This window comes from Corapipo altera, unplaced genomic scaffold (genome assembly GCF_003945725.1).
Source record: "Corapipo altera isolate COAL_440 unplaced genomic scaffold, ASM394572v1 1, whole genome shotgun sequence".
Taxonomy (NCBI): Eukaryota; Metazoa; Chordata; class Aves; order Passeriformes; family Pipridae; genus Corapipo; species Corapipo altera.
The window spans coordinates 18,867,062-18,883,089 of record NW_020884873.1 but is presented as its reverse complement, the minus strand read 5'-3'; the positions used below and the strand labels follow the sequence as shown (position 1 = coordinate 18,883,089).

Below are 16,028 nucleotides of genomic sequence, written 5' to 3'. Positions count from 1 at the left end.
TAGAATAGAATAGAATAGAATAGAATAGAATAGAATAGAATAGAATATTTCAGTTGGAAGGGACCTACAATGGTCATGTGGTCCAAATGCCTCCTAAACACTGACAGGCTTGGAGCATTGACCACCTCTCCAGAAAGCCTGCTGCAGTGTTTGACCATCCTCTCAGTGAAGAAATCCTTCCTAACATCCAGTCTAAATCTCTTCTGGCACAGCTTTGAACCATTCATGTGTGTCTTGTGACCAGATACCAGGGAGAAGAGATCAGTAAAATCTCTTAAAACCATATTCTTTAAGCAGTCTCTAAATCTGTGCACCCCGTTCTCTGTATGCTCGACAAAAACTGGACAAACCCTCTGGTTTCTTTTTTTTGATCTGGTGGCAACTATAAACAAATAAATACTGTATTGAGAGCCTAATTTTAGCAAATCAGTAAGTATAAAGTTTTGACTTTGTTGAAAGAAAATATATATATTCAGCCCATCTTCTTTTGAATCTGAACATTTTCAAACATCTTTTCTCAAATCAAAAAGAAAGACACGTATTGAAAATATAAACTAATTTGAGTAAGATATTCAATGTTTCATCTCCAATATATTGAAAGAAATAATTCAAATTAAAATTAAAAAAGAGAAACAGTTTGGAGACTGTTTTGCTTTTCTCCTGGGTTCAAGATAATTTCTGCAAAACAAACAATTAAACAGGATACAAACAAACAACCCATATAACTTGTATGTCACAAAATCTCCATTTCTACATTAATAAAATATCAATGAAAAATTGTGCTCAGTCCTAGGGAAGACTTGGCAGGGGGCAATTCAAAGAATTGCTGAGTTGAAGACAAAGAGAAATTTGCTTTGAACACAGAGAGCATTCTGTAATGATCAGTACTTTGAATAATGAGATTCTAGGTGTCTCAGATGGGCCATGAAAAATTAATAGACATTTTTGACCTTAATCTTGCTGCACCTCAGTTCCGCGCCTATACAATGGATTTACATAAAATAGCTTGTGTCCTCTCATCTCACAGGAGTAGGGTGAAAATCCATGAACTGCACGATGTACTGAGATACTGGCCTAACCTGTGCCACAGATAACACCTTGAGAAAAAGAATTGTCTATTTTCAGCAGCCTGTGAAAGCAGACACAATACAAAGTTTAAAGATACGCATTAAACAAGGCAAAGAAAACAAAATACTGAATCACTGCTCCATCAGGAAATGTCACCCATCCTGCATATGAAAGCAGTCAGGGGTCCTGTCTTGAAAGACAGTAAACAGTCCTGAAACCACTGCTCTATAATGCATAGACTGAAGCCTTAATTCTGGCATTTTCTTCTGTTTGAAGTGCCTGCCTTTGCAACCTAAATAATATTCATCTGACATAGTTGTGTGTATGTAATATATGAAAGGCTCTTGGCTTGGGGGCCTTGGACTTCACAGAACATTGCAGCAGTCCTCCTGAGTTTTCCTCCCTGGTTATTTTACTTCCAGCTCATACTGGTTTTGTGGAACTGTGTTACAGCCTGTCTTTTCCTGCCTCCCTCCTTTACCACATGTCCTTCCTCAGAACTGCTCCAGCCACCCACCCTGCCAGCTCCCCTGCACTGTCTTTCATTGCTGCACTGTTATTATTTGCTTGGGCAATCACGATCCTACGACTATAAGCACAGACAGAGGTCTTGCTTCGTTATAGATAAAGCTGCAAATACAATAGTTAGAGGTTTCCTAATTTCAGGGTAAAACTGCAATAATGTTGGCTTTCTGCATCCTTCCCAAATCTGGTTCAAGCTGCAGAGGTACTTGTCTCCATCACTTTTTTCTTTGCAGCCTTCCACCCAGTAACTATACTGGTGGGAGGCAGAAAGGAAAACTTTGACTCATCACACCTATCTCTAATGGCAGTTGTCATGCTCCCTCTAGCCCCTAACATTTTTACTGCTATATAACTTATGTAGTATTATAGTCTTTATCCACATCTCTTTAGCTGGACAGTGGCTGAAACATTCCCTACTTCTCATGTGAAGAAGATAAAAACTCTTAAAACTTCTATTGGGCCCTTCAGAAAACTTCTGGTATGGTTTTGTTCATCCTGCAAAATGTGCCCAAAGCCTTATGGAAAGACCATGGAGGCAACACGTTTGCATCAAATGAAAAAAAGGCACCATATTAGGGTGGGAGTAGGGGCTATGTTTGAAAAAATTCTATGCAGAGAGAAAAATAATTTGGAAACCACCAAAAAGGAACTACTTTAAAAAAAAAAAGATTTTAGAGCTTCTTTAACTTTGAACTTTTTTTTCTCCTACTAATAATAAGCTTCAGAAGTTGAGTGTAGAAACAATAGAAAAAGACCAACCCAGTCCAAAATGTAGATAATCCTCTTCTACCTGGCATCATGACACCAGTCAGTGCAAGATTCTCCTTTGCTGACACCCTTTGTTCTGTCCTGTTGTAAGTTCCTGACTTTTTCTTATTCCCTCTCTCCCTCTCATTCTGTCTCCTGGCTCTCTCTTCTGGCTCTCCCTGGTGAACAGTGAGCCGCAAGAAGCATTCCTGGGTTAGAAATTAACATATTAATGAAGAAAGAGCCTTGAAGAAGGGTTGAGAGATGGGGAGAAAACAGAGAGATGAGGCAGGCAGAACAAAATAACAAAGGGAAGATATAATGAAGAAGGGACACAGAGCCAAAGCACAAAGGGAGAAAAAAAACCCGCCTTTCTCAGGAACTTGTGCTACTTCAAACACTTCCATGGGAAGAAAAGATAAAAGAGAGGAAAGAAAGGGGGTGGGGAAAATGGGGTGGTTCTTCTGTTTTAAGCTAAGATTTAATATTTCTCTATAAAAGAATCACCTATTGAAGGAAGGATGAGAAGACAGAAGATGGGGGTGAGGGAAGGACACAAAGACATACAAGGGAGGGCATGACTGATAACAAGAGCAGTGGGTTCCTTCCTGGCTGTTTGTGAAGCACCGTGAGCATGGAATCATGGATACACCGGTGCAATAGGCTTTGCCTATGGGTTATTGCCTCCCCTGCAACCCTCCTGTTCTCTCCTTCCACAATGTACTCCTGCAAGACTGCCCCAAAATTATTCTGAAAAAGAGGAGAAAATGTCAATTAGCAAAGACTACTGTTGATCTGGCAAGCTCATAAGCATCCCACTCCCAACCCCTCTCAGTGCTCTCTCAGGCAAACAGTGGGAAACCCATTAGGATCAGTGGGTTGAGGAGGAAGTAAAAAAATTGTTAGTTCAAACATCTAAGCACTTGTTCAATCCTCTGTTCCTCTATTTGACTGCCCACCATTTACATCCTTCTGCACTGCAGAACATATTCTGAATGATGCAGAAGAATATATTCCAAATTTTCTCTTGAACCCAGTGGCCAGAACAAGTCCACCATTCCCATGCCTGCTAACAAGACAAAAGAGAAAAAAATTATTCCTGGCCTGAAGAAGGAACCTAAAGAAACAGCATCTTTAGTGGTGAAACACACAGCAGACATTGCAAAACCAAGGGACATAAGGACTTGACTAGGAAAATAAGCTTTTTGGCACGGGTCTACATCAGTAAAGGTGTGAGCTGTTACCAGAGGACCATTCCCATAAGGCAGAGCTCTCTCTGTTCATCCCTTTCACAATTCCACCATCATGTGCCGCTAGAGAAGAACTTGTTCCATAGTTCCCTGGTGGTACCAAACCGGTTCCTTGGCACCTCACCAGAGCACTGCAATACTGAGAGCATCCTCAATACCCTGAATGCTGAGGACCCATTGCCTTCTGCAGCACCCTCCTACAGGTGTAATGATTAAATAAATAGCCACAGGCACAACAGCATTTATCTCCCAGACCAACCCCACATCTCCTTCCTTCTATAATGGTGAGGGGAGTGGACCAAGGACTGCTTGTCATTCAGCTCCTAAGGTGCTACCAGACAGCAGCCTTCTTTGAGGCTTAAAAAAACTTTCAGCATGAGCCTTTGTCACAAATGTAACAAACTTATATGGCTGCTTTCCCTTGAATTCTCAGGCAACAAGAGGAGGTTGCAGGAATTCCCTGGTGTAACAGTCCCCGGATACTACTTCAGTAGAACAGCCACAGCCAAGATCACAGCATCTATGCAAGTGTCTGGCTTTGCGTACTTCTCCTCTGACCTGTGACATCTGAAAAGGTAAGCTACACACCACAAAGAGGAATAAAAGTCAGTCCCACCCACAGCCCTCCCACTTAAGAGAACCAGCAGCAGACCCTTCACAGAGAGTGCTCTAAAACCAAGTCCAGTGATGCTTTTTATTTCACCGAGTTCTCCTCCTGCACCACATCCTCACATGCCTTTGCTGCCTTTCTGTCAGTGCCTCTCTCTGGGGACCTGCTTCCACACCGACAACTGATTGTGCAATGAATGTTTCTGGGCTGCCACAGCTGAGCACCAAGAGGCAGAACCCTTTTGCAGGCTTTGTGAGGATCCAGAACTGGGTGACAAAAAGGGTGGCAACCGGCAACAATGCAACCCAGCCTGATCTGCAATGGCAGGTGGAGAATGCCTCTCACTTGGTCAGCTCTCTTCTCTCCTGTGGTTAATCCTACCCCCCAAATGCCTACATACCCTGGCTTGTACAGTACTTCCAGTGCCACCCACTGTTGGGAGTACCATGCTTTTCTCATTTGGCTCCCTCACTCTGCCAAACTTTCTTGTTAAGCAATTTCATGGATCTATAATAAAGTATTCCAAATCAATTTCACAGCATTGCTAAGCTTGTGCCTTCATCAATTCAAACTTGAGCTTTCCATGTAAAATTGCTCGGAGAAAAAAATACAAATCAGTAAATTAAGTCAACTTCTCGCTCTAGACAGTCAATCTGGGGCCTTTTCCAGAACTAGCATCTTTCTACAGCCACCAGAGAAACTGTGGCTTGGCACCACCTCCAACGCACTCGTTGGAGCACCTCTCCTATGAGGAAAAGCTGAGAGAACTGGGATTGTTCAGCCTGGAAAAGAGAAGGCTTTAGAGTGATCTAACTGTGGCTTTCCAGTACCTGAAAGGAACTCACAGGAAAGATGAGGCAAGACTGTTTACAAGAGCATGTAGTGACAGGACAGGGGGGAATAGGTTCAAATTGAAAGCAAGTAGGTTTAGATTAGATACTTGGAAAAAATTCTTTACTGTGAGGGTGATGAGGCACTGGAAAAGGTTGCCCAGGGAAGTCATGGATGCCCCATCCCTGTAAGTGTTCAAGGCCAGGTTGAATGGAGCTCTGAGCAAGCTGGTCTAGTTGAAAGTGTCCCTTCCCATGGCAGGGGGCTTGGAACAAGATGATCTTCAAGGTCCCCTTCCAAACCAAACCATTCTGTGATTCTGTGGTTCATCTGACTTGTATTCTCACATCACCAAAAAGCAAGATTTCCTCCTCCTTAAAGCTACATTAAAACTGAAATAGATCTCCAAGTAAAGCTCCCCTGTATCTCAACTACATGCCTGCAAGGAAAGGGAAGGAAAAGGAAGCTGAGACAAGGGCAGCAGAGCATGAAGAAGCCTGAAATATGGTTCTGCTGCACCTCCTGGATCTGGGCAAGTCAAATGCTGGAAAGCCCACCACCCCATGCTCCCCCCCCAGAACATCTATTTGACATGAATACATACTGGGCGTACTGAAGAGCAGTTTCTAGATGCTCAGATTTATTCAGAGGCTGTAAGCATGTGTACTTTGCACCTCAAAGTCTTCACAGTCTCTTGGTGATGCTGGAGAGCATTTCTTCATGGCTTAAGTACCAGCTCTTATAAGCTCTCACCATGCCACACATCACCATTCAGATGCAGAAGAGCAGCATCAGCATCTTTGAGAAGAGGGTGGAAAGCATTTCTCGCAGCAATCTGTGTTTGAGGTACCTCATATCACTCACAGGGCTTAATCTGTCAGAGACACATTATTTTAAAGGGGAAGAAAGCAGTGAAAAACATCATTTGGGGTAGACCATCTTTTAGATACGGCATCTATTACCTGTGTAGCTGCATCATCCTGGAGCTTCATTGCAGTTGACCCTTTTGCTCCCCATCCAGTTCTGGTTATCATTTGTTTATAACCAGTGGCAGGTACACAGCAGCCACCCTGGACATATCCCTCTGCCCAGGGCAGTCTCCAGGGGAAATAAGAAGATAATCAGTGCAGAATCTAGATAAATCTGCCCAAAACATGTCATGGTCTTGGGATATAGGTGGTCACCAAAGGTAGATATCGTTAGCTGCTGAAGTCTGAACACTGGAAAAGCTGCTAACCTCCTTCCTGAAGCCACTTCTGGAACTGCTGGCTGCCTACTTCACACAGGCACATAAGAGCCATGTGTGGCACTGCTGCTAATATCTTGCACTTAATAAACACCCCCAATGTCTTGGCAAAAACCCACCTCTTGTAAATTCCTTCTGCCAGCTCCAGTGAGGTGCAGTATTCATCTCCGCTTCATACTATGTGCTGTTAAATATTTGCTCTATTTCACCCCAGAGATGGCTGAATTGTTGTAGTGAATTAAGCCATCCCTTTCTACTTTGTAAAGTACTTTGGAACTGCAGATAAAAGATACTACAGCCTGTCATAAATATGTGTAAGATGCTGACACTGCTACTGGAGGTAGCCATCTTGCTGAAAAATTATTTCATTTGTGACACTAATAATACAGGGAAGAACGCTGGGCAAGACACTGAAAACTCATTTCCATCCCATTTTTATACAGCTTCAAAAACTAGAGAAAAAGTCAGTGTCAAGTCAGCATTTGTGCATTTTTGTCTGCTGTTGGGCTACAGAGATTCACGGGTTTTCAGTCCATTGTGGCAGCTCTCTTCCGCCCTGACCACACCATCAAGTAGGTGAACTCTTCATATGATTTATCTGCTGTCTCTCCAGATCCTTAACAAAGACCAACATTAAGTTCACCACATTTGCTTTTCAAGCATTTCTCATGGTACACTACTGCAAAGGGGAGCTCTAATCACCTTACCACCTTTGCTCAATCAAGCGGGTTTGGTATGATATAACCTGACTGGTGTGATATAACAACCTCAGAAATCTCTCCACAGGGCTGGAAAAGAGTTTTCTTTGTATGAAGATGGCTGGCAGCATTCAGTCTGATTGATCATTTCAAGGGCACTATGGTTAGATTTTAATATTCATTTTATATTAAGAAGCGTGCAGGCTTGAATAGGGACATTTTTATTACTTAAATCAGGAGAGAACATGCTGCAGAAATGATAGAGCAGTGTGTACTGAACAAGCTGACAGGTCCCTGCCATTTCTATTTTCTTTGTTATTATTTTGCTCACATTCAGGCATTTTAAATACCATATTTCTGGATTATATTTCATTCAAATACTTCAAGAAATATAGTGCACAGTGAATGTACAATAGAAAAAAAATTACGCTAAGGTAACATACATCACCTTCAAATGTTTATATTCAATTCAAAACCACATTTTTTAACCTTAGCAAAACAGGAATCCCTTGTCTAACACTGCAAACCAATTTCTGATGTTTGAAGTGAAGCTAGCTTTGAGTTATTTATCCACACCAACAGAAACCCCTCTGCTGGATAATTATTTGAAAGCAGAACAAATGCATTCATTTCACACTCTCATAACTCAAAATTGGATGAACAGGGATTCTTTTGCTCAGATTTTTCAAAAAACGCTCACCTTTGGACTGAGAACAAAAATAAAATTTCCAAAGTGAAACAAAATGTACTTTAAAAATTATTGATACTTGAAAATAGGCCAATGGAGAGGTCTCTGCACTGCAGAGGGAGGTCTGGATTCTGCATAGGGAACAGGTATTCAAAACCTGTTAACGGGTGTAAAATTTGGTTGGGTTGCTTCAAGATAAGTATTCAGCTGCCCCACAGATATGCAGATCCACATTTTCCCGAAATGCAAAGGCCGTCGCAGCCCCCCCACCCCCTGGGAGGGAGCCACTAGGCGGCGAGCAGCGCTGGTGTCTTGTCAAACCACATCGTGAACCCAAATTGCATCAAAGAGAAGAAAAAGCTGCTCTGGAGTTGCACAGGGAGCCATAGCAACGCAGCAGTTCCTATTTTTAAAAACTTGAAAGATAGTAAGAACATTAAGTCTGAGGGGAGGAAAAAGAAGAAGAAAAAAAAAGAAACTACGTTTCTATCAGGAAGTTAAAAAAAAATGCACATGTTCCTGACAGGCTCCAGAGATGAAACCATATATGGCCAGCCATCAGTGTGCAGGTGTGCAAGCCAGAAAATATCCATGGCCTCATCAAGCCAGTCCCTGAAGTAAAGAGGCTATTTCTCACTTTCCCTCTACCGCTCTGCTAATGCAGGATTTCAAATTCCCTGAGGCGCTTTAAAGCCCACAGGACCCTGACAGCATTTTGTGATAGGGGCAGGATGCTGCTATAGCTGATGATAAACAGTAGCCAGAACTGGGTTTGTAGTTTCGCAGTTCCACCACAAAGGGAGGATTTTGATTCACTTTCCATGAAGAGTGGAGAGTCTGAACGCACACATTAAAACATATTGTCACCAGCAAGCGAAGTTACCACGGTATTAGCACTAATTGGACTTGGCTTCAGAGCAGGAGATGTCTCAGAGGGCTGGAAGCACAACATGGACATTTTCCCATCTGGAAACTGATGGCGCATACCAAAATTCATTCCCAGCTGGTGGATTTTGGAGGCCTTTATGAAAGAGTATGTTCTTTAATCAAAAGGTAACCCTTGCCAAAAACCCATCTCTTCACTTGAACCCTTCCATTCCATTTTAATTGCAAAGAAGATGAAAAATCCAGCTATCCACACAGAGCGAGTGCCTCCTCTTCCCCTCTGACAAAGTCCTGCTAGGCAGGAGTAAGGTATCCTGTGGTGCCTGCTGAGGAACAAACGTTTTTGCTGTACCACCATCATATATTCCCACTGAGAAGCCAGGGATATCCAATACCCTACCAGCATATGGAGTTGATTTGATGTTAGATCTTCCCCAGCAAGACAGCAGTGCTTCCCACTGCCCAAGCCGCACTGCTTAGGAGCTGCACAAAGCAAGGATGACAGCCAGCCACAGACTGTGCCCTTCTGCAACAGGCATCCTTAGCAACTGACCAGTATGGGTGAGGTTTGGGTAAAGAGCATGTTACAAAATGCCCTGAGCATCCCCCTCCAGCGACAGAAAAAAAAAGGAGTCAGAGGAAGTCAATGCTGCCTCATATGTGGTGGCACATAGATAACTGTTGCCCCCGCCCACTGTTCACCTCCTGGGCAGACATCAGAATAACCAGTAGCCCCAGGGCAACAAACCCAGCACTGAACCACCAGGACAATGAGCAATGAACGCAGGGCAAATGAAATGCAACAGGAGATGCCAGGTGGGGACAGAAAAAAAAGAAAGTGATGACAGTATGCGAGAACAGAGACTGAGGTGATGTACAATAAGGGATGCAGGGAGGCAGAGAGACCCTGACAGAGGACGGAGGCCTGGGCCAGCCCTGGCCTCCAGCTGCTGCTGGAGCAGTGACAGGAACAAGCAGATTTCAGCAGCAGGGATCTCTAATCTGTCAGCAGCGCTCACACCACGTGCTGCTAGCCTGCACCAGCTTGATGGCAGCAGGACACACCAACCAGCGGGAACATAATAAGCTGCTAACAAGACATTGGCTTAAAGGCTCCAAAAGGTCAAAGTTACATATGCTCCCTCACCCTCCAAGTCTCTGAAAAGGGCAATTTCTGCATCGGTGGGAATATGCCATTTATACCTTCTCTCACCTCCTCCCGGTGTTAAGAAGCAAGTCCCAGCACTGTGCCTCCCACCACTGGAGCACTGCTGGGTTCAAGGGCTGGAGCAGGGTTTCTCAGCCAGTTGCCAAGAAGGTAGATGTAGCCCTGCCAAACTAAGACCTCGGTGCAGGCCAGTGCTCCTGTCTCTTAGCATGAGGTTAACTTGACAGTCTACAAATGGAGAAAGTGCAACAGAAATGGTCCATTCTCCATTCCTGCTCTCAACTCCCTTGCTGCACTGTGTGAAGGTGCGTGATTCACTCAACTAGGAGACAAAACAGAGTGGCTCCATGGCAGTACTTGCAAATGACATATGATGTGTCTGACGTGGAAGGCAATGGCTTCCACGAGAAGAGAGGGCAGGAGGGTGGGTTGGGAAAGGCCGGGACAACAAGGAAAGGTGTTGCCTGGGCATTGTCCTTGGAACTAACCTGGGGAAAGCAGGTCCAAGATGCTATGGGCATGGGTTATCAGGGTGACACAGTACCCTGAAGGGGCACTGCACCTTTTTCACGGATTTGCATGGCCTCTATGGTCTTGAGTCTCCAGGGAAGCAATTTATTTGTACAAATCTATTGCAAGAACTTTCTCTGCTCGTGACTCACTGTTCAGTTATCTAAGCCCCGGCAACTCCTAGTTTCTGTTAGGGGATTGTGGCCATGTGAGAAGAGAGTTTGCCCTGGTTGTTCCAGGGAAAACAGTTTCCAACCACTCATCAAAGGCTCTTTTGCATTTCCTAAGTGTTTGGCATCTTTTCAGGTGAAAGTTATTCCCCCCAAAGTGGAAGTATCATGTCCAAACAATGCACTGAGCTAGCTTGCCAGCTGTTTTCATATTTGAGGAATCTGAGGTACAGAATTGAACTTTGTTCCCCTCTAAAAGTATTTCTTTGCAAAGCTGGTATAATTCCACATTTGTATTTTAATTCCAAAGCAAATACTCCACTGCACTTTTTATTAAAATGAAATCTTGTGTGTGCAGCCTGGTGTTAAATGAGAGACTATTAAAGCCAATCAGTGGAGAACTCATTAGTAACCCTACAACAACAAACTAGTAGTTATGGCCCGGCATTCACAAGCAGCCATGACAACCAGTAGGAAGAACCAAGGTCTCACTGAAGGCTATAATAAAAACACAGCTTATGTAGCCCAATGACTGTGAATATCCATACAAAACAGCTGAGCTTCTATTCCTCAAATATGTGCCAAAAATTATATTCTTTTCTCATGACTCATCTCTGAATTCCACTCCCAAGAACGCTCCTGTCATTTAGTTATTTCTTCCCATTTCTAAAATGTAATGAAAAGCACCAATCCAGAGCTCAAGAAAATCTGTTCCATCAATTAAAATAACGAAATAAGCAGAAGGCTGCCTATAAACACATCCACCTCTGCCCACTCACTCCTCAGCAGCCATGGTGAAGGGAGGAAAGATGAGCTTTGCAGGATGCCTAGGAGCCTAGCAACTCTCCTAGGAAGGGTCAAGAAGTAAAAACTCCTCATCTGAGCATTTCTCCAGAGGAAAACCCTGTTAGAAACTCCTTCCCAACCTTTGTGATCCAACAGAAAAGAGAAGAGCACACAGTGTTTTGCTGGGTGCCCAGAAGAAGACCAGATATTGAGATAACTATAAACTTGGTAGACTGGAATATTCAGACCAGATTTCTTCCTGGGACAATGAAGGAATATATGAATAGGTAATTATTACAAACAAAACAAAGAATTAAAGACTGTAATTGAACTGGGAAACAGCATTTGGATATTTGGACTCTAAATCAGCACCTAAGCCTATTATCAGAATAAATTGAGATAAATCCATCACTAGAGGAAAAATTCCTCAAGAATCATTCAAAAAGAAAAATAACAAATCTTGTAGAACAAACCTTTCTCAAAGTATCATTTTACTACTCTTTAGTGGAGTTATCATCATGTTCATCTACTGGACAAAATCCGCAATATTCAATGGTCGTGATCCTACTTCTGCAGTTCCAGTCTAACACAAAAGAGAACCAGTTTCAAGACAGACAAGAAAGAGTTGCTGTGAGACCATTAGTGATACGATGCAGACCAAACACCTACGTTGTCAAGAAATGGCATTTAGATAACAGTCTATCTTGTTTCTTTTTGTGCTTGCAGCCATACTTCAAACAAAACCTTGTTTGCACAAGTTCTTGCAAAAATGAACAAGTGTCAGTGTAAGAAGGAAGAAAGATACGAAGAATCTGAGTAACACTCAGTTCATCTTCTCCTTACTCCATTATATACCCAGATCAATGACCAACATCATGTTGAGAAAGACCATTTGATTCTAGCTGCATTCAGAACTATTACTCTCTCAGAAAGAGGAGAAAAAAAGTAATAAATGGACAAAGTTCAAAGGCAGATCTTGGGAAACTACTAATTCACAGTCTTAGTGTATAAGGTGCCCCAGCTGAACTAAAGTACACATTTTTTTAGTTGGTTGTTTTACTCTCCAAAGAATAAAATGGGAAAATCCTTTTATCGCACTGCCTCCCCAGTTATGGATTTGAAGCAAATTGGACTGCTTTGGATTAGCTTCAAGAGTTTCTGAAACACTAGCTACATGGTGATGCATTATCTGAAGTCACATACATATACGCTCCACAGACATCAAGCCCAAGGTGCCATGCATATCTCTATTCAGTGTAGGCATGCAGAGAGGGAACTGTAAGTTGCAGATGGCTGAATACAGTATTGCTGGGTCCAGAGCAAGACTAAAATTAGCTCTCCAGAACCCTCGGTCCTGTCCAAAGTGAGCCAAACCATGTTCCAGACATGCAGGTATTACTGCTGCCTGGTATGCACAATGCACAAGTGCTGTGGGATCTTAGTGGGTGGAAGGGGTTAGGGAAAGTATGAAGCAGCTGGGTCTGTAGAATCTGTAATACCCCAGATAGACAAAGCATTTCAGGAGAAATTTAAAGACCTCAGATAGACAAAGCATATCAGGAGAGGTTTAAAGCTTAGCACTTAGTAAATTCTAGCACGTTCAATGGTTACTTGAACGTGTGAACACAGATTACAGCCATTAATCTCTATGGATTTTGGTTCAGTACAGTGAACTCACATATTCACGTCTGCCTCTTTCCACATCTTGTGCTTCTCCTCTACCTCTCCACCTGCCCAGACTGCAGACTGTGAGGCTAAGCTTGAAGCCATTAGATTTCTATTGACCCCTTGGATTTGTAAAATCTATGGCTTATTTCAGACACCGCTAGATTTTAAACTTCAAAAGGTGCCTGAAAGTAATTTGATTTAAATAAAAACATTAAGCACCCTACTCACTAAAGTCAAACTTTTTCACCATCTCACTCAGAAATACAGAGAGGGTGGAAACATGGGTAAGTGGGGGCGGGGGAGGGGAGGTGGGCAGAACCCCTGCACAGGCCAGCACCATGGGAGGCAATGTAAATATTTGCACTGTGGTCACAAACAACTGGAAAACAGTGTAATTATCTCTGAGTTAGCCCAGGTGCCTGCAGCAATCTAGACAGTGGCAGAACAGAGCTTGGCAGGGACTAATTGACTCTGCTTCTCAGCTAGTCTGATGCTGGTACCCAAACTAAGCTGGGTATATTTACACATATTTTCACTCATTCTTGTGAATGCTCTACCCAAAGCAGACAAGGGAGAAGAAACAGTGTGATTTGGGCCATGAAGGTGAGAAGAAAGCTAGTATCTTCAAAAGTGACATGAACTGCTTTCATGTGGGGTGCCCAGGCTTCAGGGCATATCTACACTGCACAACAGTACTGTCATATCTAGACTCAAGAGTTTCTGAGCTGGCAACTTCTATACAATGCAAAAAGGTGCTATGCAGAGAGATTATGCTGGGCCCTTGAAGCAGCATAGCTGTATGGGTATGATGTTATGCACAGGCTAATAGAGTGTCAACAAAACTAATTAGCAGAAGGTCTCTGCAGAACACTGCATAACATAGCAGGGAATGTCTTGTTTTCTAGATAACTGCTGAAAAGACACAATAGAGCTCCCCCCCAACCCCCTCTTCATTTGGAAAGGTAGAACAACAGCCTGCCTTGATATTACTTCTCATAACTTTGTATATATTAAATATATTTTCCCTGCTTAATCATTCCAGTCATGACTCGAGCAGCAGAAAAAAAACCTTACTTCTAAGCCTAGGAAGGAAACTGATAAAAGCTTTGGGCAACTTTGGTGGTTCCAAGGCTTGCAGACAGCAAAAAGACAGCATGGGGAATAGGAAGTAAAGGCAATAAGACCTCGTATATGCCAGTGGATCAAAGAGAAAATGAACAAATAGCAATATGGATAATATAATGGGTCAAAGAATAGAGTTATCTTTCAGTTCCCAGTTTTCAGGCAAAGCAAAATTTGCTTCCTTGTCCACCAGTTCCTCTATCTGCCTAGTACAGTTGACAGCAAGGGGTCACAGCGCACAGACCAATCCATCACATTTCCACTGATTCAACATGACAAATGAACAAAGACGCTGAGCTCTGTGTGGCCTTATGGCTACTGCCTGGATTGCCCTAGTCCTACCACAAAGGGTCCAACATGTCCAAGGATTTTATACGTAAAACATTGCAGAATGACAGCTGAGCAGGTCAGGGGACATCTAGACAATTGCAGATTCCATATCTGTGTTGTTTTGCTACATGATAAAATTCCAGCTGAGACAAAAAGGAAAATCTAGTCATCAGAATGCTGTTCTAGAGGTTGTTCCACTGCAGGCTTCGTCTATGTCCTTAAATAGACATCTTAACACCGTTTCTTAAGAAAATCTTAATTTGGATCAAAAGATGTTTATTGAAACAGGTTTTCCCTATTTTTAATTTAATTTTCAATCTTGAAGAACTTTCTGTACTAATCAACGTACTAGGCCTTCTGCATAATGTACACAAAGCAGAATGGGACCTAAAACACCCAGTAGACAATGGCCAACAAGGTGCCAAGCAGCAGGGTGGTAGTACAAGTCCTCCTCTAAGGTAAACTGGATCCTTAAGATACCCAAGGTCTTTAAAGACTCTTAGTATAAAGCAGGAACTGAGCAGAGGTGATGACTCTTTTCTTGCAGCTCTAGTTCTCCACTTCTGTTTGTACTTCTTTCTCGCCTGTAATTCAGGGCTAATGGACAGCAGAAGGACATTTAGTCTTCAGACAACAGGTGCCATGACACTATTCCCAGTAGGTTACAAAACCATCACCTATAAAGGACATCTGTTTCACATACTGTTAATGCTTGGAACAGAACCTAGTGCCTTCTAGATTTCAAAATAAACATTTCCACTATTTGCAGCAAGAACTCACCTGAGAGTTGCATTCATGCAAAGGCACTCCAAGAAGTTCAGTGTTGTTATGAAAGCAAAAATTTGTACATCAAGGGGCACATTCAGATTTTTGCACTATGCCTTTATATTCCTTTTCTTCATGCTGACTTGCCCTCTGTGCTGTATGGAGGCTTTCTAAGAAGGTGACAATACTGGCACTTATGACAGACAGCAACATAGATCCCACCTCCCTTTGCCCACATTCTGGCCAAGACCACCTGCTGCCCCAAAGCACCACATGGTCTAGTAAAAATATTCTGGTATCAGAGGTTGTCTCTGACCCCTCTTCTGTAAGGCTGGGCTAGCTCTTTCCCTTACCTGTTGAGCATGTTGGACTGGTAAATCCTTTTCTCCTGGGTGTTGTAACAGCTGCTCTTGGGCTCAGGGATGAAGCTGTGTTCAGACAGCATATCAGAAGCAGCCGTGGTGATTATGGCTATTCCATCCCTTACTCTGGCAGGAAGACCGTAGTCCCATTCATCATATGAGACAGAGATGAGCCCGGTGGGAAACTCAGATGGCACAGTGTCTGTATCCCCTGCCACCAGGCTGGGCACGATCCACGTGTAACCATAGCCTGTCAGACCCACAGAGTTGGCCACCTCAAAAATGTAGGTGGCCTCTTCCTTTGTGCAGTAGAGGAGAATAACAGGGCTTTGAAGCTTCTTGAGCTGGTTCTGGATCTTTGAGTCCCCATCGTCCAGGGACATGTCCAACAGGAGGACCTCCTCCAGTTCCCAACCCACAAAGCTATGCTCAATGGTACTGCGGATCTTGTTCACAAAGTCCTGGTAACCGGGGAAGTAAGTAGTGACAATGGAGAAGATGTACCAGTCGTATTCTTCCATGATGTTGAGCATGACAGAAGCTTGCTGTTCTATTGATGGGCCAAACTGGAAGAACATGGATGACTCATCCTAGAATAG

At 43.1% G+C, this 16,028-nt stretch overlaps 1 protein-coding gene across 5 annotated transcripts in view; it reads right to left on the bottom strand.

Annotated features, from left to right (window-relative positions):
* GRIN2B (glutamate ionotropic receptor NMDA type subunit 2B) overlaps positions 1 to 16,028 on the bottom strand; it is a 212,570-nt gene that overhangs the window by 107,527 nt on the left and 89,015 nt on the right. For all 5 annotated transcript variants that reach the window (XM_027664313.1, XM_027664321.1, XM_027664305.1 and 2 more), the window contains one exon: positions 15,421 to 16,019. In XM_027664313.1, the coding sequence (XP_027520114.1) occupies positions 15,421 to 16,019 (599 nt within the window). The remainder of the gene's footprint in view (positions 1 to 15,420; positions 16,020 to 16,028) is intronic.